Here is a 13250-nt window from a genome sequence, read left to right on the forward strand (position 1 = left end):
TGATGGGTAGGTTTATGGGTAGGGTTAGTGTAAGGGGAGAAAATATACAGTTTGTGCAGTATAAAAAGCATTATGCCTATGGAAAGCAAAAACATGGAAACTGTGTGTATATACTATATATATATATATATATATATATATATATATATATATATATATATATATATATATATATATATATATATACATACATACATACATACATACAATTTATACACTTATGATGTATTACTTATGAAGACACCAACAAAAGCACCATTGTTTATATTATATTATTTATTTATCTTTTATACAATGTAATTACAATAGAAATATGTAGGTTTAAATACAAAATTCTGTAAATAAAGAATAAAAATAAACTCCACTGGTTTGTTATCACTACACTTAAGTTTACAATCAACTTTATGAGGTAATTTAGTTCCCTGGTTTTGAAAAACCTAGATTTCGTCAAGGGGAGAGAGTGGACAAAAAGACCAGGGCAATTGAATGAATTCATCCACTAAACGCCATACACCATATCGCTTGGCCAAATTACAAATGCGTTGTCTTTGGAAAAAGGACTATTCTTAGATTCATTGTGCCACAATAGACCTGCTTGACCCTGTAATAAACAATTGATAAGAAACCGGGAGGTCAATTTATAACGCATTATGGTCAAAATGGCCTTTTTGAAACAGGAGTTAAAAACATTGTGCCTGCCTTGAATGTCCACTGCGATTACGTCTCCACAGGAAGAGTGTCTGGAGTTCACCTCACCGAGCACAGTGTGCAGTCTAACTTTGATCATCTAGCTTTGAACCTTGCAGGCTCAACACACTGCAGAAAGATCATTCAACATCTTATTCGTACACTCTGATGAAAATCAAAAATACAAACATTAAGCATTATTAAAGGGGTCATATGATGCTTTTAATGTTTTCCTTTAATGTGTAATGTATCAGTTTGTGCATTTATAAGATTTACGAAGTTACAAATTCCCCCCACAGAGGATCGACCTTTATCGAAGATGTTACTTCTGGGAATGTGACATTACCATAATGCCAAAGACATACGCAAAGAAAGACGGCAAGGCTAAAGTGAATTGTAGTGTTATTACCACGTAATGGAGACGCTTGTGTGTTTTTGGATGCGAAAACAATTTCTCTTTGTTTGGGTTGTTTGGGTAGAAAACTTAGGAAATTAGGAATTAGTGGTTGCGGTTTATATATAACGCTGTCCCTGAGCAATACAACCCAAAAGCTAGCTTCTGTACAGCGCATTTTAAGGAGGACAGCTCCCAGAACCTGGGTTGATGATAAAAACGGGGGGTGTGACGACATGATTGACAGCTGAGATTGACGGCTTCTCTAAGAGAAGTTGTCACTGAGGTACTAACTTTAGCTTTAATTTCTAAATTTACATAACTGTTTATTTCACACCAACATAGTGATTTGTTCTGCATCTGCAAGAGTGTGGGCGGGTTTTTGATATCGCGCCTCTACTTCCTGTTCTCTACTGCGCAGACTCCGGTTCCAAATCTGCACAAGATGTCAGCGCCATATTCGGACTTACGGAAGCTTCAAAAACTTCAGCGGAAGAGAATGGAGTCACATCGTCCATATTTTTTTGCGGCCTATGATCACAACGCACTGTGTCAGCTGCCAATCAGATCACTCTGGGCTTTTCGGAAGGAGGGTCTTTGTAGACCATTTCAGACACACTGGCAATAGAGTTACTGCAATTCACAATATGTGAACAATGTGTTTTTTGAACATTTAGGCATGTTGAGCAATTCCATTACATCCAATAAACCAAATAACGAACATTTGACAATGGCATCATATGACCACTTTAAATAAATGTGCCTAAATGCACAACGTTGGAGAAAATGTGAACCTCATGAATGAGAAGGATTTGATTTTAGAATAACTGCATGAGATCCTATTGTGTAGAGTGCGTCACATTATTCACCTGCAATTAAAGACAATTATTCCCTTTCTTAGACCAGCGAGAGTGAAACAGTGGTGATAAGAAACGAAAGCCAAGACTAATATGCATATTCAATGTTTTAACATACTGTAATATGGGATATTTTAAGCATGCATGAACGGGACCATATGACTCAGTCCCTTTAAGAGTCTGTAGTCATTCCATTGCTTGCATAAACGAACACTACAACCTTCATCTTCAACCCTTTTAGTTGCTCTTCACAACCACCCATTTTGTCATTTTAATGCCCTAGAATGGTCACAAAGTTTTTGAAATACATTCTTAATAGCTGAGAATCCATTGAAGGTAATGTTATTGTCGACCAAACATATTTAAACATGTCTGGTTAAACATATTATAAAAATAAAACTATAACCCTTAGAAATGGTGATCCAGATGTTCCACAAAAGGTTTCATGTCAATTAACAAAGGTCAAGGTCACTATACTGGCATTTCGTCTAGTTTGTCATTGAATTATGGGTATCAATAGTATAATCAGGGTTGGAATGTGCCTGTTGGTGGAACTTTTGGTTCCCACTTGGTTCGGAGCGGATGCTTCAATGGTCACGACTGATTCATTTGAAATTAATGAAACTAAAGAGCCACAGAAAGGGCAATAAATAAAAGTAAACTGAAAGCATGCTATTTACATCACAAAGTAAAATCATTGTTCTACAAGATACCGTAGCTTAAATTCTTTTTAAGTCTATCATTTGGTGAGTCTGTTTTCAAGTAGCCAATTTGTTCCACTTGTAATTTTTCACCCTGTTCAATAAAAATAAATAAGGGAAACCCAAGAGTGATTAAAATCTGATTAAAATACCCATTATAATCAAATAAAAACAATAAATAGATTCTGACCATCCCCTAATTTCAGTATTTCCTTTAGGTAAAAGGGTCATTACAGGCGAAAGTAATGTGCAGGCTACTCCTTTGAGCTGTCCTGTAAGTGCCAAACCATTGTGACTGTCTTTCTGTTCTCCAAATCTCGAGTCCGACTCTCAAAATGACACAAAACGCAACCAGATGATCTTTTACAACAACATATGCCCTCAAACAGACCAGGAGCATAAGAAAACCCTTTTGAAGACCAAAAAAGGGGCTAGGGGAATGGGTTATGAAACAGTTCCAGACTTTCAGAGTCTCCTTAAAATTATAGTTCAATCTCAAAAGTCTTTTGTAAGTCATTCGAAAAAGGGTTTTGCGCCTTCGGTTGTGATTTGGATTCCAGAGCAGCCCACTTCGCCTCAAAATGCTCTGCTTCCTGGGAACTACCTGTGGGGTTTGGATTCAGATTCCCCATCGGCCAACTGGTACCGATTTTTATGGTACTACCGTTTTGAGTAACACTGGTGGTGGCGGTCGTTGATGGAAAGGAGTTGTGCAGGTGGCCGTTGACGGTTGGAGGAGAGGCGAAAGTGGTGGTTGGGAAACCTCCGGGCAGGGTGGGAAAAGCCGAATGTTGGCCACCGCCAAGTGTACCTGTCTTAGGCCCCATCCCGAGACCCATCGCTGCTCCGCCCCCTGTACCGGCTGCAGTGCAGAATACATTAGCCACCATTTGCGACGGTGTGATGCCCACCACGGGCACACTGGCATTGGGATAGGTCATGCTGTTGGCCAGAGTGGGCATGTATGACTGCATAGGTACAAAAGCCGGTTGAAGAGGCTGTTGGGCGAACATGCCAACAGGTGCAGGAGTGACGTCAAAGGCCATTGGGAATGGTTGCATTGAGGTGGGGAGGGAACCAGGGGCAATGGGAATGGTGGACATGGGTGGAGGTTGCTGAGTAGGTGGTGGCGGTAGAGTAGGTGGAGTCTGTTGCTGGGCTTTCACCGCTTTAGCCACCTCTTCCAGCCAGCGCTCTGCTTCAGATGGGGTTCGTTTGTGCCCACCCTGAGGCACGGGAGGAGGAGACTGGACAGCAGGCTCTGTTTGAACCCATGAGCTTGTAGCTGAGGAAACAAGAGGGGTAAGGATATTAAAATGTGCCTGTTCAAGTCAAGTCAGCTTTATTTATATAGCATTTTAATCAATACAGATAACCTGTCAAGTGCAAGCCCCCTTTTTGAGCATAGACTTGAAAATGTACTATCCAAAATTAAAGGGTTAGTTCACCCAAAAATGAAAATTCTACCATTAATTACTTACCCTAATGTTGTTCGACCCCCCGTAAGACCTCCGTTCATCTTCGGAACACAAATTAACATATTTTTGTTGATATCCGATGGCTCAGAAAGGCCTTCATTGACACCAATGTCATTTCCTCTCTCAAGACCCATAAAAGGCACTAAAGACGTCATTACAAAGCCCATCTCACTACAGTGGCTCTACAATCATTTTATGAAGCGACAAGAATAGTTTTTGTGTGCAAAAAAAAGTGAGATGGGCTTTGTAATGACGTCTTTAGTGCCTTTTATGGGTCTCGAGAGAGGAAATGACATTGGTGTCAATGGAGGGCTTTCTGAGCCATCGGATTTCAGCAAAAATATCTTCATTTGTGTTCCACAGATGAACGGAGATCTTACGGGTGTCGAATGACATTAGGGTTATAAATAATATGAAAATCTTATCCAATCCTAGCTGTGGGCGTTTACTTCTAAGTCTCCAGTGCTTCACGCCCATCAAAACCCAGAGTTTTGAAGAGCCTCCAAACAAGTGTAGAAAATAGCCTATTACTTATTAGTTATGATGTTTTTGAATGTAAAAACCACACTAACATCATTAGTGGACCTCAGACAGTATAAAAAAAGAAAAAAATGCCAGTTCATGACACCTTTAAGGCCAGATTTATTAGACGGCAAATTAGGGTGAGAGCAATTCCAAAAAAACACTGATGGGAGTGTCAAGTTCTGCGCGTGATCAACTGAGGACGCGCAAATTAAAGAACACAGAATGGCTGGACCATTCCCATAATGACCAACACAATCTCCCAGGAGCAGTGCAAATTAGTGCCTGGTTTAAGACATGCTTTTTTTGGGCGGTAAATAATGGAGCAAATATCAGTTAATTGATGAGCACAAACCTTGCATGATTCATTTAAATAATCCCCTCCCGTAAGTTGTGTCTGAAAGAGGTACTCCTACAAATGCATATGCAGTAAGGTCGTCAGCCACAAAAATAACCAGACCAAAACTAATTTTTCACTGCGTGTCTTAAGTAAATCCAGACAGTAGTTTTTTTAACACCAAAAGAGGGTTTGTATTGGTGCAAGCTGTTAGTAATTCTGCCTTCACATGCTATCGGAATTATCGTAAATACGAGTTTTCAAGGTAAAAATTGCCTCTGATGTCATGTTTACCACTGGGAAGTTCTGAAATAATTTTGATACCCAAGTTCCTGAGATGGGCGTGGCATAACCGTTAAAAAGGGCAGATGGGAGATGAATTTCTGCTGTGGCAGGTTTTATTAGTTTTTTTTCACAACAATTTCATTGTCTTGTCGTTATAGTAGTAAATATTAACATAAATTAATAATTATTTGAAGCATATTGTGTATTTTAAACACATCAAAAATCGCATCTAGTTGACCATCATTCCAGAATAGTGAGCTAGCTGACTATCTATAGTGTGGTAAAAGTAGCTATACAATAGGATCATGTATGGCTGAAAACTATTGCCATTTTAGCCTTTAAGCAGCCTTTATTGTCTACTTTATGCCTTTATTGTGAATGTGATTATAAACAATATGCTTTCGTGTTGTGCTGCTATGTTTGCCAGTGATTCTATGATTTTCTGGGACCGGGAAATGACTGAAATGGTTATAGTGTTAAAATAACATTTTCCAAAGACGCACAAAAGTATGAACCTGGGGTCCTCCGTTCTTTCCAACAACAAAGCACCTGAACACAACAAGCTCGTAATCACGACTTCTGAAGCGGGAAGTGGGAAACTTCCGATAGCACGTGAAGGCAGCATTAATCTGTTACCAGGACACTTAAGCAGCTTCACAGTTCTGAAACTAATTCAAATCAGCTATAAGCAACTCTACAGAAGACAACCGCCTCGTTATTCAGTTAAATGTTGATTCAATTCAGTTCAATAAGGGTTGAAAAATTTGTCAATTAAATAAATTAGAAATAAATTGAAATAAATTAGATCCTATAAAGCAGCTCTACAGAAGACAATAGTCATCCTCTGGCTCAATTAAGTTCAAGTTTTGTTGTCATCTGGTAGTGTCGGTGTAGTCAGATCGATAATATTACTGAATATCAAGTGTCTTTTAAACCCCTGGTCACAATATATCTATATGTTTGTGTTGGATTATGCAGTCTGTTACCTTGCAGTGGAGCAGGTGGAGGGGGAATGGCAGGGGGGGCACTGCAAACTGGCAAGCAGTTGCTGGTGGCTTTGGCACACAGGTCCTCAGATGGATTGGTGAAAGAGCTGTTGATTTGGCTGCACAGAGCGTTTATGCTGTCTGCCTCTCCTGCCACTGACAGATCCATCTCTGGAACTGACACAGACCAATAGGGAAGCTCAATCACACCCGTGTGGCTCATTTTGGTGTGCCATGCATGCAGTTTATGGGATTTTGCTTGCTACCATAACCAGGATATGTGATTAAGTTTTGAATGAAATAAATACTTTAATTTAGCAAGGATGCATTACACTGATCAAAAGTGACAGTAAAGTTTCAAATAAACACTGTTCTATATAGTCATCAAAAAATACTTAAAGTATCATGATTTAAACAATTAAAACAATTTAAAAAAATTAAACAGTGTAGCTGTTTTCAACATTGATTATGACAATAATAAGAAATGTTTTTTGGCAGTAAATCATCCTATAAGAATGATTTATGAAGGATCATGTGATACTGAAGACTGCAGTAATGATGCTGAAAATTCAGCTTTAACATCAATAATGTTATTTTAAAATATACTAAAACAGACTCTCTTTTTTACTGTATTTTAATCAAATTAACATTTAAATTTTTTTTACAATTTCCAAACTTTTATTTATCGTATAGGTTCATAATTTGTGATATTGAAATGTGAAGATACTGGCTATTTAATACCATTGCATACAAATTTCGCCTATTTTACCATTTATATAACCATTGCTATCAAAGTTAATATTTAATAACACTAATGTTTTAATAACATGGTTGTATGCAATCATTACCAGATCTCAAATATAAAAATAAATTATATTCATTCATTATATTCATTTAAAAAAAATTATATAATTTGTAGTGTGTGTAATGCTATTTTTACTACAGTATAGTATGCAATTGTAATATTAGCCACATCATGACAATAATTATTAGATTATCACGATCACATATCATTTTTAAAATAGGATCTCTAATAAAAACAAAATTCAGAAACAACAATGCAGTTAAAAAAACGTTTTAATGCTCTGTTATGCATTACAGTCCTCATATCAAATGTGCTTGCACAACTATAAAGAAAAACAATTGTACTACATAATTGTACTAAAAAAAACATGACCCACAATTTCCCCTATAGAATTTAATCTACCCGATTAAGCTAGAGATCAGAAACAGCAGCATAATTCTGTGCAAAACATGTTCTCTATAGAGCACTACACGGAAAAGAATCACTGGAAGGGTCTCTCGTATAAATAACAGATCTACAGGTAAAAGCAGCAGTTTATGGTCTAGAATACACACTCAAATGAATTCTTGGATACAATCTGAGATGTGCTTTTGTACATATTTGTATACACTTTAAATGCCAAAGTCTTCTAGTTGATGATGCACATAAAGTTAAGGCTGCCACTGCTATCAACTGAGTAAACAGTACTGGGTCAACATTACGGTTCCATTACACCTACACAGCTTGAGTACACATAAAGAACTCACCTGGGTTCTTGGTCTGGAAGTCCGTCTTGCGCTGCAGGGTTGATGGGAGATCATTCAAGCGTAGGGAGAGCTGGCGTTTGAAGGGTGAGTTCTTCTGGCTGAGTTGAGGGAAGCCTCGGAAAGAGCCCTGCCGAACCAGCTGCTCGATCGGTGCGTGTCGGCGCGGGATGGCGTGAGGCCCACCTGGCTCCGCCCTCTCCCCTGGTGAAGCTGCTCCCTCTGGAGGAGAAGCATTTCCAGGTGGCATTGCAGAAATGCCACATGCTTCTACAGAGAGGCAGATTTACCAATCAGACTCATTTGTACAAAGGAAGCCTTTGGCGTTAGAGACTAAAGGAAACGAGGCCGACCTTTCTTTTTGTCCTGCAGCTGTTTCATGATGTCCTCCCGGTCGTTTTGCTGTCCAGCAGAGGAGACGCGGAAGGAGCCTTCCCTCACGAACGAGGTGCGGCTTGCATCAAAGGAAGCCGTGACGCCGCACTCCTTCTCTCTGCGTTGCTTCCGCTCAAGGCAAGCAGCAAAGGCGCATCCAACCGCATGACTCAAACGTTCACCCTAAAGTTGCATTAGCATTGTGGAGACACCAAAAAAGTATATTTTTAATAAGCTTTTTTTGTCTTGCAAGATAAATTTAAGATAAAAAAATTATATATATTAATAAAATAATGTTTAATAAAACAAATACAAATACATAAAACTTCCGACAGTATATTGTAGTTTTTCCTATATGATTTCTTATAATAATGATAATGTTGTGGATGATGCGACATTAGCATCACATGGTAACACTTTAGTTTAGGGTCCAATTCTCACTATTAACTTGATTATTAGGATTCATATTACTAGGTTATTGACTGTTTATTAGAACGTATAAAGCACATATTAATGCCTTATTCTGCATGACCATATTCTACATCCTACCCAATTCCTAAACTTAGCAACTTTCTTAATTATCTATTAATGAACTACTATTATTAATGAACTAACTATTAATAAACATTCATTGGGATTTAATTGAGGCAAAAGTCATAGTTAATAGATAATTAATAATGAGAATTGGACTCTAATATGAAGTTTGACCCATCACGGCAACACTGTACACCTTAGATAAAAATCTTTGTTTTTACAGTTATTTTCTTGAGATTTCTTTTTTTGAAAAGCTAAGACAAATTTAAGATAAATATATATTATATATAATATTTATTTTATTTTAAAAAATACAAATATATATTTAATACTTCTGAAAATATATAAGATGTCTGACATTAAGCTTATTTCTTCCCACATTTGTAGATTTATATTTAAAATAAACTTAATTTGGGATATTAAGATATGCATTTTAAGTATGTAACTATGTATCTATGTATATGTTTTATTTATATTTTTACTGTAGAATGAAAGTTTTTTTTTTTTTTTTTTTTTTTTTTTTTTTTTTACAGTTTAGAACAACTATGTGTTACATTTCTAGTTTTATTATTATTTTTCATGGGGTGGACAAAAAAATATCATATAGTTACAAAAATGTGTTTTATATAGAACAGTATTGGGATCCTAATCAAATTTCCACTCTAATGTAGACCTTAGTGTGTTTTTCTCTGTGCCCCAAGTGCAGATAACAGTCTCTAAGCGGTTATTCCGCTTGAGATAACACTGCCATAATCCCTATCTTAATCCCACTTTGCGGGGAACAGAGGCTGAAGAATTAATCCCCGCTGGATTCTCCTCACCGAGTCCTTCAAGGCCATGAAGCAGTGGCACATCCAGCGGCGAGTCGTTCCGTCACGGCAGATGTAGGAGAATGCCTTGTCGTAATTACGGTCAGGTGCGCAGAAAGACACTTTCTCAATGGTCTGGTCAACAATGAGGTCCTGCAGAGAAAATAAGAAAGGGATGGATTGGTTGTTGTTCGTGGCATTTTATATATATGTAAAGATGCTAATTAAAATACAGTATTTTGAAAGTGATGGTTGCCAATGCCCAGTTCTAGTTCATCAATATTTTTTCAAAACTGTGTAATTGTATTGTGTTTCATATTAATATTGTATATATTATTATTATTATACAGACAATGGGCCTTATTCATTAAACACGAGCAGAATGTTTTTGTGTGTCTTTTGTAAGGCCATTCTGATGTAAATTTTCATGAAAGTGATTGTGTTTTCAGAATGATCATTGGTGTAATTCTTCTCTTTACACCTGATCCCTACCACGTGTGAATGTGCGTAAAACATTTTGATACCACATTTGAGTTCCATTTTCCTTTATATGTTATCTTTAACTATTGAGGTTTTGCGTATTTGGCTTGCCTTCCGCAGTGGAAGGGCTCGAGGAAGCAACTACTTTGGGACTACTAGTGCACGGAAGATTTTAGAATGGTGCTTGGACACTGAGGGTTGAAAAATGTTAAAACTTTGGGTTAAACACAGCGCTCATCCCTTCACTTTTTACCCAGCTGACCAATCACAGTGGAGGAGAGGTGGGACAAAAACCACAACGACCAACCGTCACATACTTGTACGACTAAACAACAATGAAGGAGAAGTTAATATTGTTGGCATTATTGCATTTTTATGTTCAGTAATTGTTGATAAATCAAACAGTCTGTGAAATTAGATGCTAGGAACACATTACATTACTTCAGCAGGCATTCCATATCATAGCAACCAAATCAGCTGGAAAATCGTCTGGCATTTTCAGCTGCCTAAAAATGCTTTCGTGGACATACTTTAAAGGGACAGTTCACACAAAAAGGGAAATTGTGTCCTTAACAACCCTCATGTTGTTCCAAACCTGTATGAGTTTCTTTCTTCTGCTGAACACAAAATAAGATATTTTAAAGGATGTTTCTAACCAGAGAGCTGACAGCACCCATTGACTTTCATAGTAGGAAAAAGACCCCACTGGAAGTCAATATGTGCCACCAACTGTCTGATTACCAACATTCTTTAAAATATCTTCTTTTGTGTTCAACAGAAGAAACTCATACAGGTGAGGGACAACATGAGGGTGCATAACACAATTTTAATTTTTGGGAGCACTTTCCCTTAAGCATTTTTTTTCTGTGTGTGGCATAATGCAAAAAGTGGTATAACTGTACTGAAATTGTGATAAAGTGATAATAGTTTTTAAATATTATTTGAATGAATGTATCCAAAAGATTTGTCTTCCTTATTTATTCTTATTTGTCCTTGACCCCAACCACACTGTACCGTTTGTCTCCTTTTGATTGTTCTAACATGACTAAAGCTTTTTGTGTAGCCTGGACCTCCCACTGTAACAGTGGCTAGTGTTTCCTTGTTAGGGGGCCACTCTTAATACATAATGCATGAACTGAACAGTGTAGAAGTGGTAGGTGAGGGGTCAGTGGAGTAGTGGAGGACTGGGCTGAGGTGAGGCACCCATTCATTGTTAGCCAATTACTGACTGAAGGGACCCCAGACAGAGCTCTAAAAGCTTCATCATGGATGAATGTGTCCAGAGAGGAATAACGGGGGGTTTTACAGTGGACGGGAAGAACTTTATGGGGCCATGACTGCTGCTGACTCTCAGTTTTCAGGAATAAGGCAGCCTGGTCTTGCAATCAATAACCCTTTAACTATAATGAAAGTAGGTCTGCTAATCACGATTATTTTGGTCAGTATTGTAATCACGGTTATTTAAATGATCAGAAGTGGGATATACGGGAGTATTTCTTCACTATACATACACTCACCTAAAGGATTATTAGGAACACCATACAAATACTGTGTTTGACCCAAGCGGCAACCTCCCGCGATCTCTCTTGAAGCCAATACGGAAGTAATGTAAACTGCAATTCCTCAACTGGCCACTAGGGACAGGCTCCAGAAGGGAGCAGAATCTCATTGAGCCCCATGTTAAAATTCTCAACTTTAAAGCAGAAAAAAACATGTTTACAGCCTGGTACAAATTGTGGTTTTGGCTTATAAGGCTAATTTTGATCTTCATGACAACTCTGAGGGGGGTGAATTTTTTTATAACTCATTCGTTTACGTTATATAAAGCCTTAAGGCTCTGCATAATTAAGGGCGTGGTTACAAGTGGATAGCCATTTATCCGCCGTCTATAGTTATTGCGTCACCTCAGCTCCGTGCACATCCCGCCTTTTTGCCCATTTTCTGTTATCCGGGAGTGACACGCGATGACTCGCTCACAAGATGGCAACGCCCAGCTCGACCCTACTTTAAGCTTCAGAACGGCTTATCGGAATCCTATGGGTGACGTCACGGACACTACGTCCATATTTTTTTACAGTCTATGGTTTGACCCCCTTTCGCCTTCAGAACTGCCTTAATGGATCCATGTTCTCATTCTGTTTACGCCAAATTCTGACACTACCATCTGAATGTCTCAACAGAAATCGAGACTCATCAGACCAGGCAACATTTTTCCAGTCTTCAACTGTCCAATTTTGGTGAGCTTGTGCAAATTGTAGCCTCTTTTTATTTGTAGTGGAGATGAGCGGTACCCGGTGGGGTCTTCTGCTGCTCTAGCATCAACAAGGTATTTTCGCCCACAGGACTGCCGCATACTGGATGTTTTTCCCTTTTCACATCATTCATTCTCTCTCTCTCTCTCTCTCTCTCTCTCTCTCTCTCTCTCTCTCTCTCTCTCTCTCTCTCTCTCTCTCTCTCTCTCTCTCTCTCTCTCTCTCTCTCTCTCTCTCTCTCTCTCTCTCTATATATATATATATATATCAATTATATTTTGCTGGAAATAGGGTTATGATATCAAAATTTTAGATACTAGATATAAGTACAATAAAGTCATCAATCATTTATTAAAGACAAGTAAGTAATACAATAAAAACAAAACTAATTACAAACAACAGGACAAATACAATAAAAAGATGATTCTTAAAGATTCTTATTAAAGCTGCAAAATTTACTCATGAACAGTAAGTGATTTTCGTCTTTAGTTGTTCAATTAACATTAATGACAAACGGCAGTAGGTATTTCAGGCTGCTGTCACTTTAAGACCTAATACATGGATCCAATATACTGACACACATCTGACCTTTTAGGCATACACCCGAAGTCCAAGGTATACTTTGCTTATTCATGTTTCACTCCGTCTCGAAGCGAGCACACAGAAACTCACCTGGTGAAGAGATTGAGCTTTCTTTCGCAGCTTAAGGCCGTTCACACCAAGAACGACAACTATGAAGATAACCATATCGATAACTTAGCATCCACAACTATGCCAGTAAAGTTCTGTTTATTATAAGAATGTGCTGCAGTTATGTTGCTGAATCCTGATTGCCTATCAATGTTTTTAATTGATCATCAGCTGGAATAAATAATTTTTAATGGATTCAAAGATATCGTTCCTCTGTGCCATTAACTCTTTCTTGGCAAACATTGAATTTTTCGTTATTTGTGAGAAAACTGAATTTTCCGTGTTTCCGTGTTTTCGCTGTCAGACGCTAGGGGG

General features: G+C 38.0%; 1 protein-coding gene across 2 annotated transcripts in view; it reads right to left on the reverse strand.

The window, feature by feature from the left end:
* Positions 1-320: 320 nt before the first annotated feature.
* numbl (NUMB like endocytic adaptor protein) overlaps positions 321-13250 on the reverse strand; it is a 61541-nt gene continuing 48611 nt past the window's right edge. For both annotated transcript variants that reach the window (XM_067451043.1, XM_067451042.1), the window contains exons 5-9: positions 9526-9666; positions 8149-8353; positions 7799-8065; positions 6248-6424; positions 321-3924 (exon numbers count right to left, since the gene is read on the reverse strand). In XM_067451043.1, coding sequence (XP_067307144.1) covers positions 3122-3924; positions 6248-6424; positions 7799-8065; positions 8149-8353; positions 9526-9666 — 1593 coding nt within the window. In that variant the 3' untranslated portion in view covers positions 321-3121. The remainder of the gene's footprint in view (positions 3925-6247; positions 6425-7798; positions 8066-8148; positions 8354-9525; positions 9667-13250) is intronic.

The sequence above is a fragment of the Pseudorasbora parva genome, chromosome 8, assembly GCF_024679245.1.
Source record: "Pseudorasbora parva isolate DD20220531a chromosome 8, ASM2467924v1, whole genome shotgun sequence".
In the NCBI taxonomy this organism is placed as follows: Eukaryota; Metazoa; Chordata; class Actinopteri; order Cypriniformes; family Gobionidae; genus Pseudorasbora; species Pseudorasbora parva.